Source organism: Macrotis lagotis, chromosome 3, assembly GCF_037893015.1.
Source record: "Macrotis lagotis isolate mMagLag1 chromosome 3, bilby.v1.9.chrom.fasta, whole genome shotgun sequence".
Lineage (NCBI taxonomy): Eukaryota > Metazoa > Chordata > Mammalia > Peramelemorphia > Peramelidae > Macrotis > Macrotis lagotis.
The window spans coordinates 231,488,591-231,510,479 of NC_133660.1; the positions used below are offsets into that span (position 1 = coordinate 231,488,591).

The 21,889-nt window shown below is 34.8% G+C and overlaps 2 protein-coding genes across 2 annotated transcripts; both read right to left on the minus strand.

Moving 5' to 3' along the window:
- Positions 1 to 1,673: 1,673 nt before the first annotated feature.
- Positions 1,674 to 2,609, minus strand: LOC141516456 (olfactory receptor 5p57-like). Its single transcript, XM_074227527.1, has one exon. The coding sequence runs from the start codon at positions 2,607 to 2,609 to the stop codon at positions 1,674 to 1,676; it is 936 nt and encodes a 311-aa protein (XP_074083628.1).
- Positions 2,610 to 18,479: 15,870 nt separating this feature from the next.
- Positions 18,480 to 19,433, minus strand: LOC141519323 (olfactory receptor 5P80-like). Its single transcript, XM_074231603.1, has one exon. It carries the CDS (start codon positions 19,431 to 19,433, stop codon positions 18,480 to 18,482), a length of 954 nt encoding a protein of 317 aa, XP_074087704.1.
- Between the last annotated feature and the right edge of the window lie 2,456 nt (positions 19,434 to 21,889).

Consider the following 21,889-nt stretch of genomic DNA (forward strand, 5'->3'; position numbering starts at 1 on the left):
GGTTGAAGTATTTTCTATTTGATGTGGGAGACTTGGAATAAGAGAAAGAGAGTAGTAAAAAGAGAATGAATTAAAGGAAACAGTAACTATAAGCAAAATAGTTTAGGGGAGAGAGAAGAGAGAGAGAGAGAGAGACAGAGACAGAGACAGAGACAGAGACAGAGACAGAGAGAGAGAAGAAAATTGCATAAAAGGAAATATTCTGTGATCATAACTGTAAATGTGAATGAGATGAACTCACCCATAAAATGGATAGCATTATGGATTAAAAAACAGAATCCAGGCAGCTAGGTGGTGCAATGAATAAAGCACTGGCCCTGGTGGCCCTGGTTCAGATGTGTTTGAGTTCAAATCTGGTCTCAGACACTTAATAATTACCTAGCTGTGCAGCCTTGGGCAAACCACTTTAACCCCATTGTCTTGCAAAAACTTAACACCCCCCCCCCCCAAGAATCCAATATTATGTTGTTTACACTTGAAACAGAAAGGCACACATAGATTTAACACAAAGGTTAAAGTAGAATTAATATCCTTCAGCTGAAGTAGAAAAGGCAGGGGTAGCAATCATAATCACAGACAAAGCAAAAGCAAAAATTAATTAAAAGAGATGATCCAGGAAACTACATTATGATAAAGGAACCACAGACAATGTAAGATCAAAAAATTTTGCCCTAAGTTTCCTTGACAAAGGTCTCATTTCTCAAATAAATTCTGAATATAGAAAGAGTAAAATTTATTAAAAAAAATAAGTCATTCCTCAATTGATGGTCAAAGGTCATAAATAGGCAGTTTTTAGAAATACAAATCAAAGTCACCTGTAGCCATATGAAAAATGCCCTAAATCACATGAGGAATGTAAATTAAAACAACTCCAAGGTACCACCTCACACCTATCAGAAATGTTAAATGCTAGAGAGGATGAGGGAAAAATAAGTATACTAATAAATTGCTAGTGAAATTGGAAACTAATAAAATCATTCTGGAGAATAATTTGGAAGTCTTCACAGGGCTAGAAATTTTACATATCCAATGTCCTAGTAATATCACTAATAGGTCTCTACCTCCAAAGAGGTCAAAGAAAAAAGAAAAAGGACACATTGTACAAAAATATTTATAATAGCTCTTTATATGATATCAAAGGTTTGAAAATTGAGGGGATGCTGATCATTTGAGAAGTGGATGAAGTTGTGGCATATGTTTGTGATGGAGTACTACTGTGCTTTGGGAAATGATGAAACTGTTGGTTTCAGAAAAAGATGGCAAGAATTATATGAACTGAAGAAAAGTGAAGGAAGGAGAACTGGAGATCATTGGGCACAGTAGTAATCATGTTGTCATGATGATTCTCTGACAAAGACATGGTTTTTCTGATAAGAACAAAGATCCAAGAAAATTTCAAGGGACTCAGTAAAAAAAAAAAGGAAAAGATTGATGAAGTCTGAGTGCAAACTGAATTTTAATTCTTTAACTTTCTTCTTTTTTTGTTTTTTTAAGAAATATGACAAATATGAAAATATATTTGCATTATTTCAAATTATAATTGATATCATATTGCTTGACTTCAGTGGTTGTGGGAAGGAGTGGGAGGGAAAAATTGGAAACTCAAAATGTAAAATTGAAAGAATGTTTAAAATGAGCAAAGCAATGTATAAAATACTTGTATTTAGTTGAACTCATGAAAAAAGATGTGTCCTACTCATAAGTTTCCTTAGTGCCCCCTTTACTTCATTGTTCCTTAAACTATAGATCAGGGGATTCAGCATGGGAATCATGACACAGTAGAAAACAGAAATTACTTTATTCTCATCTGTTGAATAGCTAGACTCAGGCATCACATAAATGAAAGTAAGGGTCCCAAAGAACAGAGTAACTGCTGTGAGGTGGGAAGTGCAAGTTGAGAAAGCTTTGGATCTCCCCTCATTAGATTTTATCTTCAAGACAGAGAAGAGGATATATGCATAAGAGATTATGATAATTGACACTGTGATCATAATTATTGACCCAGCAGAGAGACCAGGAAGAAACACAGTGAGATTGTCTTGGGAATAGGAAAGTTTCAAAAGTGGTGAATAATCACAAAAAAAATGATTGATCTTATTGGGTCCACAGAAGGACCGATTCACTAAGCAACCAGTAAAGATACAAGCATTCATAAAACCGCCCAGATAGGATGTGATGAGTAATAGGGTGCAGACACTAGTAGACATGTTGATGGAGTAGAGCAGGGGGTTACAGATAGCCATGTACCGATCATAGGCCATCACAGCCAACAGCAAGCTCTCAGATGTTCCAAAGGTGAAAGTAATAAACATTTGGGCCACACAGCCTCCCAGATGGATTAAGGTTATATCCTCAAGGTAGTTCCTGAGCATGAGAGGGGTGACAGAGGAAGAAATTTCAATATCTACAAAAGCCAAGTGACTGAGGAAAAGGTACATTGGAGTATGAAGTTGGGAGCTTTTCCTGATCAATATGATTATGCTAAGATTACCAACTAATGTGACCACATAGACACCTAGGAATAACACAAAGAGGATGACACGAAGGGTTGGATCATCTGTTAATCCCAAAAGAATGAGTTCAGTGACAGCAGTGCAGTTGTCAGACATCTGTCTTGGAAAGAGTGCCTAGTAGAAAAAAAAGGAGATTAAAATAAACTATAGGAAGAACTGGTATGTCTTCATGAATTCAGGAAATATTCACTACTTCCTATTGCCCATTGTATGATCTTACTTTAATACATTGCTGCTTATGCACGATGGCTAGTTGCTCAGAAACAGAGCAGAAACAAATAAATTTGCTGCTTCCAAATTTTCCCATGGAGTAAAAATTATATAAGATTTGCCAATTTTTCTATTGTGACAGAGTGAAAAAGCATCTAAGAGTGAAGACGATAGTTGAATTCCAACCACTAGAACCTTTCTTAAATCTATGCAGAGATTATGTCCAAATGTGTACATGCTGGTCTGCCAACTAACCACCACTGTTCATTTCCTCCAAAGAAACAGAGTCCAATTTTTGATCCCTGAATTCTCAAAGGATTATCTTCCACAACTACCTTATTTTAGGTGACTAAAAGGGAAATCCTGATTTTCAAGATAACCTTTGTATTTTGGGTTTTTTTTTTTAGGTTTTTGCAAGGCAAATTGGGTTAAGTGGCTTGCCCAAGGCCACACAGTTAGGTAATTATTAAATGTCTGAGGTCAGATTTGAGCTCAGGCTCTCCTGACTCCAGGGCTGGTGCTCTATCCACTGTGCCAACTAGCTGCCCCACCTTTGTACTTTTAAATTCACAAAAGATGAAAAGGAATTAGGCTAGATATTGTTCCCCTGAAGAACAATTGGAAATTTCCCATGGGAAAATATGTTGTTTCTAGGCAAAAAAAAAAAAGGAAAAAATGTTCAGCCTATTGTAATCAAATATTTTTCACCTGTTACTTTTTTCCATTGGAGAATAACTGCACAAACCAGTATAGAAAAGTAGTGGCAATTTATTTCTCTGTAAGAAGTAATTACTATGACTGATTTTGAAAAATATGGGGACACTTTATTAACTGATGCAGAATGAACTCAGTAGAACTTGAAGAACAATTTATCTAATGACCACAGTAATCTTGAGAGGGTAAACAATTCTGAAAAAAATAGTTGTCTGCAAAATCATGTCTACAGGGACAGAATAAAACATGCATTTTCAGACATGGCCAGTTAGTTGATCTGTTACTCAACTATATATATATAGCTCCTATATGGAAGAATTTCCACTATAGTCAGGAGTGATAGTTAATTTTTTGTGACAAATATGAGTGGAGGGAAGAAACAACAAAATATTTTCAAAATGCATAAAAGAAAAAGGGAAATGCAACTTCATGTTTGTGTTTGTATATTTCCATCTGTGTATGTGTGTGTGTGTGTGTGTGTGTATTTTTAATATGAAACTATTTTGAAATACTTGCATTTTTTGGTACTTTGTAAGCTCCAAATAAAAGAAATTACCTTAAATGCTACTTTTTTTCTCTGGAATGTTCTTATTTATTCACAACTCAAAACTTATTTTTCTTTTCTTCTAAATTCAGTTTGAAAGTATACAAAATGTTGAGGTGCTGTTTAGGTCAAAGAAGAACCTGGCTATAAACATTCATTTATGGGTCTAGGGTTCAACTCTTTCTTTGTGACCACAAGGAAAAAAAAATGATCTCAAAAAAACTGTAGAGTGCTGAGTGAAGTTTTCAATACCTCCTACTCTGCTTATCTCAAGATCTGACTTTGCATTCTATTTTTCTGTTAAAAGAAAGGCTGTGTCTGTGGGTTCTCCTTTCCTCACTCTTCTACAGTTCAAAATTCCTCAATACCATTCCCTATTGTCTTTTCAACAATTTTTGAAAAAAAAATAGCCTTTCTTTTCCCCAGGGACAATCCTCCTACCTTCTTTTGATTCCTTTCCTCCTATTTGATCTTTAATCTTATTTGTCCATAGGCTTCGATCCTTTCTACCAATGGGCTAAGTAAGATCTGTTCAGTCCTTTAAAACATCCCATCTAACTCTGACAAACCTTTCAAGTTTGCATATTATATCTCTTCCCTTTCCCAATCAGCTCTCAAGGAAAAAGAATCTATGCTTGTGAGTCCACTTTCTCTCCAGCTACACATTTAACATATTCTAATCAGGTTTCTGATTTCATCACTTCACTTGAACGATTCTCTACAAAATTATCAATAATTTCTTAATTTCTAAATCATAGTATTTTTCTAATCACCATTTAAAGTGAAATAAATTGAGAGATTATTTCAGATTTTGTATGGGTGCTAGCATTCTCAGTTAGAAAATGATTGAAAGATAGAAGGTGCTTTGCAAATACTTGTTGATTGATTAATTATTGGTCTCTTTGCAACATGTGTCAAGGGGGACTACCTACTCTGCTTTTAATGACCCTGGCTCTACTGGTACTTGGATTATTTCTACCTACCTAACCTTTCTTTATCAACCTGCTTTGGCAAACTACAATCCTGGTACAGACAGCTTTATACATGTTTTTTCTAGTTCTGTCCTGGCCTCTCTACTCATTCTTTATACCTTCTCAGTGAGTTCATTAGCCTCTACTTCCATTAACATTTCCATTTAAATGAATCCTATCGACTCGCTCATTCCATCAGTGCAACAATCAGGAACAATATTGGGCTGTCTGCAAAGGAGAGTGCCATCTGTATCCAGATAAGGAGCTGTGGAGTTTGAACAAAGGGCAAGGACTATTCCCTTTAATTTAGGAAAAAAAACATATCTTATTGTCTGATCTTGTTACCTCTTAGACTTCTGTTCTCTTTAAGGATATGATTTCTCTCTCATCGCACCCAATTTGGACCAAGGTACAACATGGAAACAAAATAAAGACTGACAGAGTGCTATCTGGGGGGGGGGAGGGAAGCAAGATTGAGGGAAAAATGTAAAACTCAAATAATATCTTTAATAAAAATAAATTAAAAAATAAAGTTATGACGGAAACCGTGGGAAAAAAATAAATGAATCCTATCTATCCTATCCTATCAAATGAATCCTAACTCCAATCCACACATCACCAAGAGAAGAACATTTGTTCCTCAAGGTTTCAAATACATTTCAAATTCATCAATTTTAAAAGAGAACTCAACTCCAACTTTCATCTCAACCCACTTACCTCTGTAATTTCTTATTTCTATTTAGCATTCCATCCACCTTGGTTTATCATCCTATAATTAATCTCTTCTTTTCTTCCTTTTCCTATCCAGTCAATTGCCCAGTCTTGGCACTTTTCTTCCATCACATATGTTATATCTCTTCTTAAGTTCACTCATAGACACCTCCTTAACTCAGGTTTTTCATCTCTTCTCACACAGACTATTGCAAAAAGTCGCTCAATTAAAAGTCCAGTCTCTATGTCCTCTGAACTATCCTCTAAAAGCTTTCAAAAACATCTTTCAAAAGTCCATCATTGATCAAATCATTTGATCACATAGAACAGAGTTCTTATTGATTTGAGCAGTAAACAACAATTCTTTAGTTCGATATTTAGAGTTCTGCGCAATCTAGATTCAGTCCCCCTCTTTAGATTCACTTTATCCTCAGTCATGTACTCTATATTAAAGCCTAATAGTCTATTCCTCAGACTCAGAATTCTACCCCCATCTCTGTTGTTCTGCACCATCCTCCATGCTCCTAATGGTCTATCTTTTTTTTTCTTTTCTTTTTTTTAGGTTTTTGCAAGGCAAATGGGGTTAAGTGGCTTGCCCAAGGCCACACAGCTAGGTAATTATTAAGTGTCTGAGACAGGATTTGAACCCAGGTACTCCTGACTCCAGGGCCGGTGCTTTATCCACTGTGCCACCTAGCCACCACCTAGCCGCCCCCTAATGGTCTATCTTAAATCTTAGAATTTCAAGTTTCCTTGGTATCTGAGTTAGTGGGTCATCACCCATAGGAAGCCTAGTTTCTTTCTTTCTTTCTTTTTTTTTTTGTGCAGGGTAATGGGGTTAAATGACTTCCTCAAAGTCACAACTAGGTAATTATTAAGTGTTTGAGGTCGGATTTGAATTCAGGTCCTCCTGACTCCAGGGTTGGTACTCTATCCACTGTGCCACCTAGCTGCCCCAGAAGCCTAGTTTCTTAAACCTTGTAGCTCCTCAGTTTAGCTTGTATTTATCTATTTATATAAATACTCTAATCCTTTCTCTCCAATAGAATGCAAGACCTCTGAGATTAAGGAATATTTTGTATTTTATTCTTTTTTTTAGTACAAGACCCTGTCTGAATATTGACAAATCAAAATATTAGGAAAAATGAAGACAACAATTCACTTTTGAAAATCTCAGGTGTCATTTACATTAGAAACATAATCATAATAATTAGGATAATTCAAAATTTTTATTTAAATATCATAAATTACTTTCCTCCCAAGTTTTTAAATGAAAATATTTTTATTCCCATTTTGCAGATGAGGTATAATTGAAGATCATAGTGGTTCAGTTACTTAATCACAATCCCACTCATAACCAAGTAGCACTCAGATCTGGGATTCAAACTCAGCTCTTCTGACTTCAAGGCTAATTCTCTTTCCACTATTATCAACCAATAAATATATCAATGAAATTCTTCTTGCCAAAGTTTCTATTTAAGAAGTTGGTGGGTGGGAAATAAGAAATTAAACAAATTGTTTACACAGAGATCTTTACCTGAGGTGTCCTTGCCAAATTAAGTTACATCAGGTACTTACTGTTTATAATGATACATTTCAGGATGTATGGTAGGACCTGTGATAGATCGGAATTTACTTACTCATTTTGTATAATGATGCTTCCAGAAAAATGAATGCTGTAATCAGCAATGGGAGGAGGGGGAGAGGGAAGGAAAGAAATGTATTAAAGCCCTGAGTAAAAATGAAATCAATATAAAGTTTGGCATAACAAGAGGCATAGACAAGCTTACCTGACAAGAATAATAAATCAAAAATTAGATAGATACATTTTGAGAGCAAAACCAAGAAAAGTAGTAGTACCTATTGATATAAGAAGATGTTAATTTAAGGCTCCAAGGAATTATGTTTTTCTGAGTGCTTCCTATTTATGTTGAGTATTGTAGCATTTTGGATATAACCCCTTGAGCACCTTATGAGCACCTAATGAAACCCATATCATTAAAATATCATTTGAAATCCCCTGGGTTAAGAGAAAATTACTGACACAGAAATAAGTTGTCTAAGAAGTTTTCTAAATTCTCACGGGTCCTCATTTATTTTTTGTTTTTCTCTGTGTCTCCAGAATTCCTTTTTCAATGAAAATAAGAATTTATTTTTAAAAAGCTTAATAGGGCTTTATTTTTTTCAATTATATGTAAAGAGTTCTGTCTCTGTCTCTGTCTCTCTGTCTGTCTCTCTGTCTCTGTCTCTGTCTCTGTCTCTCTCTCTCTCTCTCTCTCTCTCTCTCTCTCTCTCTCTCTCTCTCTCTTTATCTCTTCTTTTTTTCCCTGTTTTTGTTCCTGTTCCTGTTTGGGCAATGGGGTTAAGTGACTTGTCTAAGGTTATAGTGCTAATAACTATCAAGTATCTGAGGCCAGATTTGAACTCAAGTAGGTCATTCTGTCTCCAGGGCCAATGCTCTATTCACTGTACCCCTAGGTGCCCTAAAGATAGTTTTCAACATTCATTTTTATAAAATTTTTCCTCCACTCCCTTCTGTGCCTACTCCCCAAGGCATCAAACAATCTGATACATATTATACATTCTCAATCATGTTGAACATGTTTCCATAATAGTTATGTTATGAAAAAAGAATCATAACAAAAGGGAAAAACCACAAGAGAAAAAAAGCAGAAAACTAATTAAAAATTTTGAAAACAATATACTTTGGTCTGCATTTAGAATTTCTTTGCCCGGTTATGGATGGTATTTTACATCACAAGTCTTTATTTTTCTTTTTTGTTAAAGTTTTTATTTGAGTTATACAGTTTCCCCCCAGTCTTACTCCCCCCACCCCGGAAAGCAATCTGTCAGTCTTTAATTTGTTTCCATGTTGTACATTGATCCAAATTGAGTGCATCACAGGTCTTTCAGAATTGCTCTTGATCATTGTGTTTCTGAGAAGAGCTAAGTCTACCATAGCTGATCATCACATGTTGAGGACTGGAGCAGAGTGAGATATGCAATCCAGGTCATACCTTAGCTTGTGCCTGTTCCCGTGGGAATTATGCTCAAAGATTGCTCCACAACAGTTCTCCATGAACCCTGGATGATTTATGCAATGCCAGATAAGGACCCTGAGAACAGAGGGACCATTCCAAGTACAAGAAAACTGTTATGCAACTTGGGGAGCATAGCTATTATTGCTTGTGTCATGCTATGTAGTTTCAGGCTGCAAAAGAACTGACCCTCAGATGAATAAAAACATTAACCTCGCACAGTCCCACCTGACTCATGTCTTTTATTCATCACCCTGCCAAGCCAAGCCAAAGGTGCAGGCCCTCTGCAGCAATCACACACACACTGCTATTGTTGCTGTGTACAATGTCTCCTAGTTCTCCTCACTTCACTCAGCATCAGTTGAGTCTTTCCAGGTTTTTCTGAAATCCACCTGCTCATTGTTTCCTTTCCTTTTCTTTCTTTTTTTTTCTTTTGCAAGGCAATGAGGTTAAGTGATTTGCCCAAGGTCACACAGCTAGGTGTCTAAGACCATATTTGACCTCAGATTCTCCTGACTCTAGGGCTGGTGCTCTATCCACTGCACCACCTAGCTCCCCTCTTTATTTCATATAGAACGATAATATTCCATTAAGTTCATATACCACAACTTCTTCAGTCATTCCCCAATTGATGGGCCTCCCTTCAATTTCCAATTTTTTTGCCACTACAAAAAGGGCTACAATAAATAGCTTAGCACATGGGGATATTTTTTTCCTTTTTTAAAAATCTCCTTAGTCTACAGCTCTAATAGTGGTACTTCTGAATGACACGGTATGCACAGTTTTATAGCCCTTTAGGCATAGTTCCAAATTCCTCTCCAGAATAGTTGGATCAGTTCACAACACCAGCAACAGTGCAGTAGTGTTCCAGTTTTGTCACATTTCCTCCAACATTTATTATTTTTCTTTTTTGTCATATAACCAATCTGATGGATGTGAGGTGATGTTTCAGAGTTGTTTTAATTTTCATTTCTCTAATTAATAAAGATTAAGAGCATTTTTCATAAGACTGCAGCTTTAATTTATTCATTTGAAAACTTCCTGGTCATATCCTTTGATAATTTATCATTTGGGTAGTGACTTGTATTATTAAAAATTTTACTCTGTTCTCTATATGTTTTAGAAATGAGGCAGTTATCAGAAACACTGATTATAAAAATTATTTCCCCATCTTTCTGCTTTCCTTCTAATTTTGGTTGCATTGGTTTTATCTGTACAAAATCTTTTCAATTTAATGTAATCAAATTATCCATTTTGTATTTCATAATGTTCACTATCTCTTGTGTGTTTATAAATTCTCCCATTCCATAGATCTGACCTGTAAACTATTCCTTAACTTATGGTATCATCTTTTATGTCTACATCATGTATCCATTTGAGCTTATTATGGTATATAGGGTGTGAGATACTGGTCTATAGTTTCTGCCATACTATCTTCCAAGTTTCCCAGAAGTTTTTGTCAAATAGTGAGTTGTTACCTCAGAACCTGGAGTCTGTAGGGTATTCAGGGAAGACCAGTATGTTTGGTTTGAGGACTCATCAAACCCTTTTCAGGGATGCTCATCTATCTTTGGTGTCCACCCATTACTCAACTCTCACCTGTAGCTCCAAGAAGCTATAATATTTTACAGTCTCACCCTGCATCAAAACCATTTTAACAGATACATTAAACCAGATTTACAGTAATAACCAGGCCTTAAACCCATTGAATATCTACTCCAAGCATGTGAAGACCTTCCCTGGCAGAAAGATTCCATGAGAACCCTGTGTTACTGGTGATGGTGACAACTGAAGCAGACACTGTACTTTGAGCAGGCAAGTACTTTGAGCATAGACAGACATGGAAGATGTCAAGAATATGCACTGCACTCTAGCCATTGACTGTCATCTTGTCTTTTGTCATGTTAGTGGTCTTCAGTGACTAGAAAAAAAGAGTGATGCTTGGGGAATGACTGAAAAAATTTTGTAGTATATGAATGTAATGGAATGCTATCATGAAATAATGAGAAGGGAGATTTCAGAAGATCTGGCAAAGACTTGTATTAAATGATGCAATGTAAAATTAACAGAACCAGGAAAATATTGTAAGCAACTTCAGGTGATGATCAACTATCAGTGACTTAGTTTGTCTCAACAATAAAGTGATCCAAGACAATTATGATGGAAAATGATAGTTTGTTCCAAGTCCGGAAGTCTTCCAAATTTTTCCCCCCTCTCATGATTATTGTGGTTGTTAAATAAATGTTCTATGAGTTCTGCTGAGTTAATTCTGCATCAGTTGATAGAAATGTTTCCATATTTCTCAAAAGCCATCAAAGTAATCACTTCTTACAGAGCAATAAATTGCTGCACTTTTCTATACTAGTTTTGTGTAGCTATTCTGCAAAGGAAAGAAGTAACATGTAAATGAAACATTGTTACAATCCTAAGCAATTGCATTCTTAATATTTTTTTGCCTACAAAGATAGTTTCCCAAGGAAAATTCCTAATTGTCCTTCAGGGGAGCAATATCTAACCTAATGATAACCTTTTTCAGTAATGCTAAATTCTAAGAGTAAAATAGAGAATTAGTTCTCTTCTTTTGTGATTTTAAAGCACAAGGGTCATCTTGGAAACCAGGATTTCCTTTATAGTCAACTAGGATAAAGTAGATAATATTTTCAGTTATACAAAAATATAACCTTTGAGAAGTCAGGTATCAAAAATCAGACTCTCTTTCTTTGGAAAGAATTAACGATGGTAGTTAGTTGGCAAACCAGCATTTAAACATTTGGATATATTCTCTGTATGTGTATTTAAGAAGGGTTCTTGTGGTTGGAATTCAAATATCCCCTTCATTTTTTGGATGCTTTTTCACGCTATCACAGTGGCAAGATTGGCCAATTTTACATGAGTTTTAATTCCACAGAGAAAAATTTGAAGGCAACAAATTTATTTGTCTCTGCTTTTCTTATGGAAAACTGTCCATGGGGCATAGAAGCAAAGTAAAGGAGTAAGCGTATGTGATGGGGGGGGGGGGTGTCTAGGTGGCACAGTGGATAGAGCACTTGGCCCTGGAATCAGGAGGACCTCAGTTCAAATCTGTCCTCAGACACTTAATAATTACCTAGATGTGTGACCCTGGGCAAACCACTCAACCCCACTGCCTTATGAAAAAAAAAGCCTAAAAAGAAAAAACAAAAAGAAAGAGTATATGATGGGCATGAAGGAAGTGGTCAGTGAATGTCTCCTAATGTCTCCATCAATGGGCATATCTAAATCTTAATCTCATATTCTATTTTAATCTCCTTTATTTCTAATAGACACTCTTTCCAAGACAGATATCTGGCAAGAATTGGACTTCTGTGACTAAATTTATTCTTTAGGGGTTGACAGATGATCCCAGCCTTTTCTTCCTCTTTGTGTTATTCCTAGGTGTCTATACTGTCACATTAGTCGGTAACCTTAGCATAATCATATTGATCAGAAATAGCTCCCAACTTCACACTCCAATGTATCTTTTCCTCAGCCATTTGGCATTTGTAGATATTGAAATTTCCTCATTTGTCACCCCTCTCATGCTCAGGAACTACATTGAAGACATAATCTTACTTCCTTTGGGGGACTGTATAGCCCAAATGTGTTGTGGAGTCACCTTTGTAACAGCTAAGTGCTTCCTATTGGCTCTGATGGCCTATGATAAGTATGTGGTTATCTGTAGCCCCCACCTCGACTCCACCAAAATGTTTACTATGATCTGTACTTTGTTACTCATCCCATCCTACCTGGGCACTTGTGAGAATGCTTGGATTATTGCTGGTTGCTTATTGAATTGAATCTTCTGTGAACTCACAAAGATCAATCACTTTTCTTCTGATTATGCACAATTTTTAAAACTTTCCTACTCCCAAGATGATCTCACTGTAATTTTTCCTGCTCTCTCTTCTGGATTAGTGATCATGATCACAGTGTCAGTTATCATAATCTCTTATGTATACATCCTTTTCTCTGTTTTGAAGATAAACTCTACTGAGAACCAAAACATTCTCAGCTTGCACCTCCAGTCACTCTGTTCTATGGGAATCTTATTTTTGTTCATGTGATGCCTGAGGCTAGCTACTCAACAGATGAGAATAAAGTGATTTATGTTTTCTATAGTCATGATTCCCATGCTATAGTCTAAGGAACAATGAAGTAAAGGGGCACTAAGGAAAATGATGACTAGGAAGCATCTTTTTCATGTATTTAACTAAATACAAGTATTTTTAAATTTTATTATTTATTTTAAGGATTCTTTTCTTTTTAAATTTTGAGCTTCAAATTCTCTCCCTCCTTCCCACTCCCTTCAAAACCCACTTAGAAAGCAAGTAATATATCAACTATATATTTGAAATCATACAAAAAATTGCTATGTTAGCTATATTTCAAAAAAGCAAAACAATGAAAAAAGTTAAAGAATTATACTTCAGGATGAAATTAGAGTTCACCAGTTTTCTCCTTTTCTTATAAGTACTCTGAAATTGTCTTGGATCTTTGTTCTAATCAGAATGGCAATATATTTGAAAGTCAATCATCATTACAACATTGCTGTCACCAAACACAATGATCTTCCAGTTCTCCCAACTTCATTTTGCTTCAGCGTATATAAGTTCTTGCCATGTTTTTTCCTGAAGCCACCCTCCTCATCATTTCCCAAAACACACTAATACTCCATCACAATCATTTGTCACAACTTTTTTCACAAATTTCCCAATTGATTAGCATCCCCTCAGTGTCTAATCCTTTGACATCATAAATAGAAGTGTTTTGTACGTATAGGTAATTTTCATTTTGCTTTGATCACTTTGGGATATAAACCTGGGATGCACAGTTTTATAGTCCTGGGAACATAGTTACAAAATTGTTCTCCAGAATGCTTAGATCAGATCATTATTCCATCAAGCAATACTTAGGTATAACTATTTGCCCTTCATCCCCTCCAGAACTTGACATTTTTGCTAGATTTAGAATTTTAACTTTCATTTCTCCAATCAATTATTATTTAGAACATTTTTATATGACTAAAGATAGCTTGCATTTCATCTTCTGAAAATTGCCTATTTATGTCTTGTAACCACTTACCAATTGAGGAATGGTTCTTTTTTATGTTTCTTCCATACTTAGTATATATTTGAGAAATGATACCTTACCTAGGAAACTTTCTGTAAAAGAATTTTGATCTCTCATTGTCTATGGTGCTTTTTAGCATAATGTAGTTTTCCTGGTTATCTCTTTTAATGAGTTCTGTTTTTCTTTTGCTTTGTCTGAGATCATGATTGCTATACCTGCCTTTTTTAATTCAACTGAAGCATATTACATTCTGATCCAACCCTTTATTTTAATTTTCTGTGTCTTTCTGTTTAATGTGTTTCTTGTGAATAACATTACTGGCTTCTGGTTTTTAATCCATTATGCTATCCCTTCCATTTTATGAGTGAGCTCATCTCATTCACATTCATAGTTATGGTTACTAACTGTATATTTTCCTTTTATCCAATTTTCTTCTGTTTCTCTCTCTCTCTCTCTCTCTCTCTCTCTCTCTCTCTCTCTCTCTCTCTCTCTCTCTCTCTCTTTCTCTCTTTCTCTCTCCCCTCCTCAAAATTTTATTTTGCTTGTATATACTACTACCATTAATTCATGCTCTCTTTTGCCTTCCTCTTTTCTTTCCTAAAACTCCCAAGTCAAAGAGAAAATGCTTCAAACAGGAGTCAGGATCACACAAGATATAATTGCATTCATGTTAAAGGAGGAGGGCCTTGAATAGGATATTTTTGAAGGTGAAGGAGCTAGGATTACACCAAGGATACCCTGCATAGAAAACAGTAATAATCTTTTTGGAGGTGGAACGAGCATTCAGAAAAATAGAAGACTTCCAAGCATTCATAATTAATGATAAAAAGATCAGAGCTGAATAGAAAATTTGACTTTCAGGAGCAGCTAGGTGGCAGAGTGGATAGAGCACCGACCCTGGGGTCAAGAGGACCTGAGTTCAAATCCGGCATCAGACACTTAATAATTACCTAGCTGTGTGACCTTGGGCAAGTCAGTTAACCTCATTGCCTTGCAAAAGCCTAAAAAAAATTGGCATTCAAACAGAAAACTTAAGAGAAACATAAAGGGATAAACATGAAAGAGAAATCACAAGGGACGCAATAAAGTTAGACTAATTGCATTCTGGTTTTATTTCTCCTTCTGGATCTAAGATAGAAAGGCAGTTTTTCTTGATAAATTTTTGAAAAATGAAAAAATGATCTATAAGCTCTTTTATATCAAGGCTTTGAGAGAGTCCAATAATGCTTAACTGATCTCACAAAAAAGGGAAAAAAATACACATATACTAAAATATTCATAACAGCTCTTTTTTGTGGTGGCAAAGAATTGGAAATTGAGGGGATGCTCATCAATTAGGGAATGGCTGAACAAATTGTGGTATGTTAATGTGATGGAACACTATTATTCTATAAGAAATGATAGGGGACAGAACTTTAGAAAAGTTTGGAAAGACTTAAATGAACTGATGCTGAGTGAAATGAGCAGAATGAGAAGATCATTACACACAACTAAAACAACACTGGGTGATGATCAACCTCATGGACTTGTTAATTTCAGGAGTACAATAATCAAATGCAATTTTAAAATACTTGTAATGGAAAAAAGATTTATATACAGAGAGAGAACTGTGGAATTTATATGTGTCTGAGACCAGATTTGAACTCAGGTACTCCTGACTCCAGGGTCGGTGCTTTATCCACTACACCAACTAGCTGCCCCCCATTTTCCATTTTAAATGTTTTTTTTTTATTATTTCTTCCCTCCATTAAACTTACCAATACTGACTTAGCTACCTCTCCTGACTCATAGTGAAAGTTTTTCTTCTAGTTGAGGTTTGTCATCCTGGAATTAAATCTCCTCTCTTCATCTTCCCTTTCCCATATAGTCACTTGCTAATTCTTGGTGTTTCTGCATCCATATTTCATATCTTCTCTTATGTCTACTTTCAGTCAAAGAACTTCAAGTTGTTTAAACTATCAAGTCATGGTAGGCCAAATTGGAGTTTGGGTTATCAACTGCCTTAAACTTCACATTTATAATTGCATTTTGCTTTCAATATATTAAATAGAATTTTATTTGAATACTTTTTTTTGGAGGGAGAGTCATGTTAAGAAGGAAATCAGACTGGAGGATTCAATGAATAGGGTCTCTTGAGGCAGGTAAATTATCAGTTATGGAAATATCCTAATCCATAGCCAGGAAATCAGGAAGACATTACAGAAATATAAATGTTGGGAAAGTATAGAAGATATGAGTATATCTGCAAATTTTTAGATAAAATAAGATGGATTCCCAGGGATACACCTTTCCAGGGCCTTTTACACATTTTCATTTGAGTACTGTAGTGCCTTTAAAGTTTAGATTGCAACCAGTGATTTGCTTCAATATACTATTCAAAGGTGTTACTCCAGGGTCATATGAATCTGTTACTTGTACCAGACAATTAAAATACAAGCTTTTGGACTCTTCCATTTCTTATTCTTGAATCATATTTCCCAACATTTTTTTCAGTCTTCTCACCTATGCTCACTATTACAATGAAATAATCTTTCTTGAAATTAGATGGTATCCCTATTTTTTTCATTATTTGTAAAAGATTTTTTAAAATTACTTTTTAAATTTTTTCTTTAATTTCATCTAAATAAACTTTTTCAAGTTTAATTTATTTATTCAGTTCTTTCTTTGGAGGGAGATATCATCTTCTTTTATAAGTCCTTTGTAGTTGATAGGATTATTTATAATATTCAGAATAACTCCATTGTTCATATTTTTTCTTTAAATAATATTACTGTTATTATATGCAATGACTTAATTTTTCTCCTTTTACTTTTCATTATTTCATGCAAATCTTTCCATGTCTTTCTAAAATCAATCCATTTCCAAATTGATGAGCATCCCCCCAATATCCAGTTCTTTGCTACCACAAAGAGAGCTGCTATAAATAATTTAGAAATATAGATTCTTTTCCATTTTCCCTTATCACCTTGAGAAATAATTCTCAGTGGTGGCATCATTGGGTCAAAGAGTACAGTATTTTTTTTTGCATAATTGCAGGTTGTTAACTAAAATTTTTGGATCAATTCATAGTTCCACCAATATTGATTGTATTCAGGTTTCAATTTTCTCCTATCCCCTTCATTTCTGATTTCCCATCTTTATCATTTTATTCAATCTGGTAGATCTGAGGTAATAACTCAAGGTTGTTTTTATTTGCATTTCTCTTATCAATAATAATTTAGAGAATTTTTTTCATATGACTATATAGTTTTGATTTCTTCACTGAAAAATAGACTATTGGAATTTTTTGAGCTATCAATTAGGTAACAACTCATATTCTTATATATTTGATAAAGTCATTTATATATTTGAAGAAGGAGACTTTATCTGGCTATAAAAATGCTTTTCCTAATTTTCAGCTTTCCTTCTATTCTTGTCTACTCTGTTTATATTTGTTAAAAAATACATGAAATTATCAATTTTGCATCTCACAGTGTTTTGTATCTCATTAATTTTCTACTAGTATCTATCTTTATAGCTAGGTCATGTATCCACTTTAACCTTACCTTGGTAAATGGCATGTTATTTGATTATATTTAATTTGTGCTGCTGCTTTCCAATTTTACTTACAATTTTGACCAAATAGTGAATTCTTTTGCCAAATGCTTAAATCTTCACATTTTTCAAACACAAAGTTACTATAATCATTTATTACTGTTTATTGTTTGTGTACTTCATTCCATTATTCTACCTTTCTATTTCTTAATAAGGATCAAAAAGTTTTAATCATCACTGACTTAAAATATAGTTCATGATCTTGTAGTACTAAACCACCTTCCTTTGAAATTTTTCTTTAATTCTTTTAATAAACTTTAACTCTTCAAATGAGTTTTGTATTTTTTCTAGTTGTATAAATTGTTTTGGTACTTTATTGGGATGTCATTGAATAAGTATGTTAGTTAAAATTACTACTTTATTTTAGTGTCTCTCCCCACTTATGGATTATTAATATTTTCTCCAATTATTTAAATATGACTTTTTTGAATAATAGTTTTATTGTTAGGTTCAAAACAAAAACTTTTAGCATCTTTTTATTTTAAAGTCCATATTTTCTCACTCCTTCCATACCCCATCCCCTTAGTGAGAAGGCAAGCAATTTGATTTAGAAAATACGTTTTCAGTCATGCAAAATATTTCTATATTAGCCCTGTTGCAAAAGACAGTGCAGATCATAAAGAAACTGAAAAAATAATATTAATATAGAAACAGAATACATTTATATAATCTGAAACAGAGTGATATAGCACAGACAAGAATCAATAAATAAAACAGTTAACACCAATGTAATGAAAAGAACTACCCCTACAAATTAAGAGAAAATGAATGCTTCAAGATTATTAAAAAATAAATAATCCTGGACCCATAAAAAGAGGACTGAGAAGAAACCTCTCCCTACTCTTTTGCAGAGATGGGAAGTCCATGTTTGTGGAACATTGTATGTATTTTCAGGCTTTTGGAAAAGCAACCTTTACAGATTTAAGGCAGTAAATGAAAGTAAACTTTTTCCAAATCACATTTACTCATATCACTTTATCATAACTATTATATCAATAGAATATTAAGTTCTTATAGACTGGGACTGTTTCATTTTTGTCACTGTATCCCCCAAGTCTATGACAGTGTGTAGGACATGGCACATTCTTAAAAATATTTATTGAATTGAGTTCATGAAAAAATGGTGTTTCCTTCTCATCAGTTTTCTCAGGGCCCCTTTTACTTCATTGTTTCTTAGACTATAGATCAGAGGGTTTAACATAGGGATCATTACAATGTAGAAAACAGACACTACATTATTTTCTGCCATTGTGTAGCTGGACTGGGGCATCACATAAATGAAAGTAATGGTGCCATAGAACAAAGTGACTGCTGTGAGGTGGGAGGTACAAGTTGAGAAAGCTTTGGATCTTCCCTCAGTGGAACTTATCTTCAGGACAGAGAAGAGGATGTATACATAAGAGATTATGATAACTGACACAGTGATCATAATCACTAACCCAGTAGATGCAGCAGGAAGAATTTCAGCAAGATTATCTTCAGAGGAGGAAAGTTTCAAAAGTGGTGAATAATCACAGAAAAAATGATTGATTTTATTAGAGTCACAGAAGGATCGATTCAATAAGCAAGCAGTAGCAATCCAAGAATTTACACATCCACCTAGGTAGGATGTGATGAGTAACAGGGTACAGATCCTAGTAGACATGTTGGTGGAATAGAGTAGGGGACTACAGATGGCCACATACCGATCATAGGCCATCACAGCCAGCAGGAAGCACTCAGCTGTCCCAAAAGTGCCTCCACAACACATCTGGACCAAACAGCCTTCCAGAGGGATTGTGATTTTGTCTACAAGGAAGTTCTTGAGCATAACAGGTGTGACAGATGAGGAATATGCAGTGTCTATGAAAGCCAAGTGACTGAGGAAAAGATACATTGGAGTGTGAAGCTGGGAGCTATTTCTGATCAGTAAGATTATGGTAAGATTAGCAATCAAGGTGACAGCATAGACACCCAGAAATATGATAAAAAGGATGGCACAAAGGGTTGGATCATCTGTTAACCCCAAAATAATGAATTCAGTCACAGCAGTGCAGTTATTGCTAGACATCTGTTTTTGTAGGAGACCCTATTAGAAGAGAAGGAGGTTAGTATAGAACCCAAGACTAAGATTTAGATATATCTATTGTTACATTCAGGAAACTTTACTGACAACTTTTCATGTGTTCTTCTACTCTCTTATACCTATGCTTTGCCAGTATAACCATAGTGGGATCCTTATAAGAAAAGCAGAGCAAATCAAATTTGCTTCCTATCAATTTTTTTTCAGTTACCTACAATACTATATGTCAATTTTGCTATTATGACAATTTTTAAAAGTCTATAAGATTGGAAAAGATAGTTTACACCCATCACAGGAATCTTTCTTTCTTTCTTTAAGGCAATGGGGTTAAGTGACTTGCCCAAGGTCACACAGCTAGACATTATTATATGTTGGAGACCAGATTTGAACTCAGGTCCTCTTGATTCTAGGGCCGGTGCTCTATTCACTACACCACCTAGCTGCCCAGGAATCTTTCTTAAATGTATGCAGAGAATATAAGCAAATGTGTAAAAGCTGATCTGCAAAGTAACCACCATTGTTAATTACTTCCAAAGAAAAAGTTAGTTTTGTGATTGCTAATCTCTCAGAGGACTATTTTCCACAACTGAAAATGTTATTTACTTTATCCTAATGGACTATGAGGAAAGTCCTAGTTTCCAAGATAATCCTTGTGCTCTCAAATCACAAAAGAGGAGGAATGATGAATATGGATCTTGTATTAATCCATTTATCTCCTAGGATTGGTATTTCTACAAAGGGTTATTATTAGGCTAAATATTGCTAGCCTGAAGGACTGTGGGAAATGTCTCATGGGTAAACATTGCTGTTTTCAGATAAAACAATGGAAAACACTTGATCACCCTCCTGTAACCCTATCATATTTTACATATTGCTTTCTTCAACATCAGACTAGTTGAGCAAAATGTGGTAATGGAAAGTAGTAGCAATTAATTGTGCCATAAGAAGTGAAGAATAACACTGCTTTGGAGTAATATGAAAACACTTCTATTAACTGATGCTGAGTAAACTCAGTAGAATTAGAATAACTATTTATTTAATGATCACAATAATGAAGATAGGGGAAACAATCCCAGAAATAGGGCCAAAATAGTGAGAAATCATGTGTTCAAAAGACTGATGACTAAATATTAACTACTACTTCTTGGCAGAATTTTTGTTACAGAGGTGTAAAATGAGACATACATTCTCAGACATGGTGAATCTCTTGACTTATGTTCCTTGGTTATGCATATCTTGTGTAAGGAAAGGTTTCCACTGTGAGAGTTATCTAAGTGGGAAATGAAAAACAAGGAAGAAGGGAAAGGGTAACAACAAAACATTTTCAAAATACAAGAAAAAGGGAAGTACACTTTACTTTTATATGTTATATTTTTTTTAAAGATGTAATTATCTTGAAATGTTTGCACTTTTGGATGCTTGATGAGTTGCAAATAAAAAAAATTATCTTAAATATTTTTACTGGAATGATAATTCACACAGTGATCACAATCACTAACTCAGTAGATACAGCAGGAAGAATTTCAGCAAGATTATCTTCAGAGGAGGAAAGTTTCAAAAGTGGTGAATAATTGCAGAAAAAAATGATTTGATTTTATTGATCCACAAAAGGACCTATTCAATAAGCAAGCAGTAGCAATCCAAGAATTTACACATCCACCTAGGTAGAATGTGATGAGTAACAGAGTACAGATCCTAGTAGATATGTTGTTGGAATAGAGTAGGGGACTACAGATGGCCACATACCAATCATAGGCCATCACAGTCAGCAGGAAGCACTCAGCTGTCCCCAAAGTGCCTCCACAACACATCTGGGCCAAACAACTCTAAACTCTAAACTCATTTTTCTTTCATCATTTTTCATCTCTTCCAATTCCAATATGAAGTATAAAAAATTGAGATATTGTTCAGTTCCAAGAAGAATTAGACTATAAATCACATATGAATTTAATGGTCCAACTCTTTCTTTATGACTCCCAAAAGAAAGAATGGCTAAATTAAGTAAAAAATTTAAGATTGCTGAGTCAATGTTTTAATGCCTCCTACTTCCTCTCAAGAGAAAAATCTCTATGCTAATTTGACAAAAGGAAGTCTGTCCCTGTGTATTCCCCTCTATATTCTTGCTCTACAATTCAAAATTTCTTAGCTTCATGTCCTATGTCCTATTGTCTTCCTACCTATCCCTGAAAAGCAGATAATTCTTTTTCTAGAACCAATCCCTCTACTTGTTCTATTGATCTTATCCCTCCAATTTCAACTTGAAGCTTTCCCCTTTGAAAAATAACCTTTAATTCTTAATCTTCTTTCCTATGGACCTCTTCCCTTCTTTCTACAAATGGACTCAAATTTGTCCAATCCTTTAAAAACTTTCATTTGACCCCAACATCCTTCCAAATAATCATATTGTATTCCCTTCCCTTTCCCAATTGGCTGGCAGGGGGGGA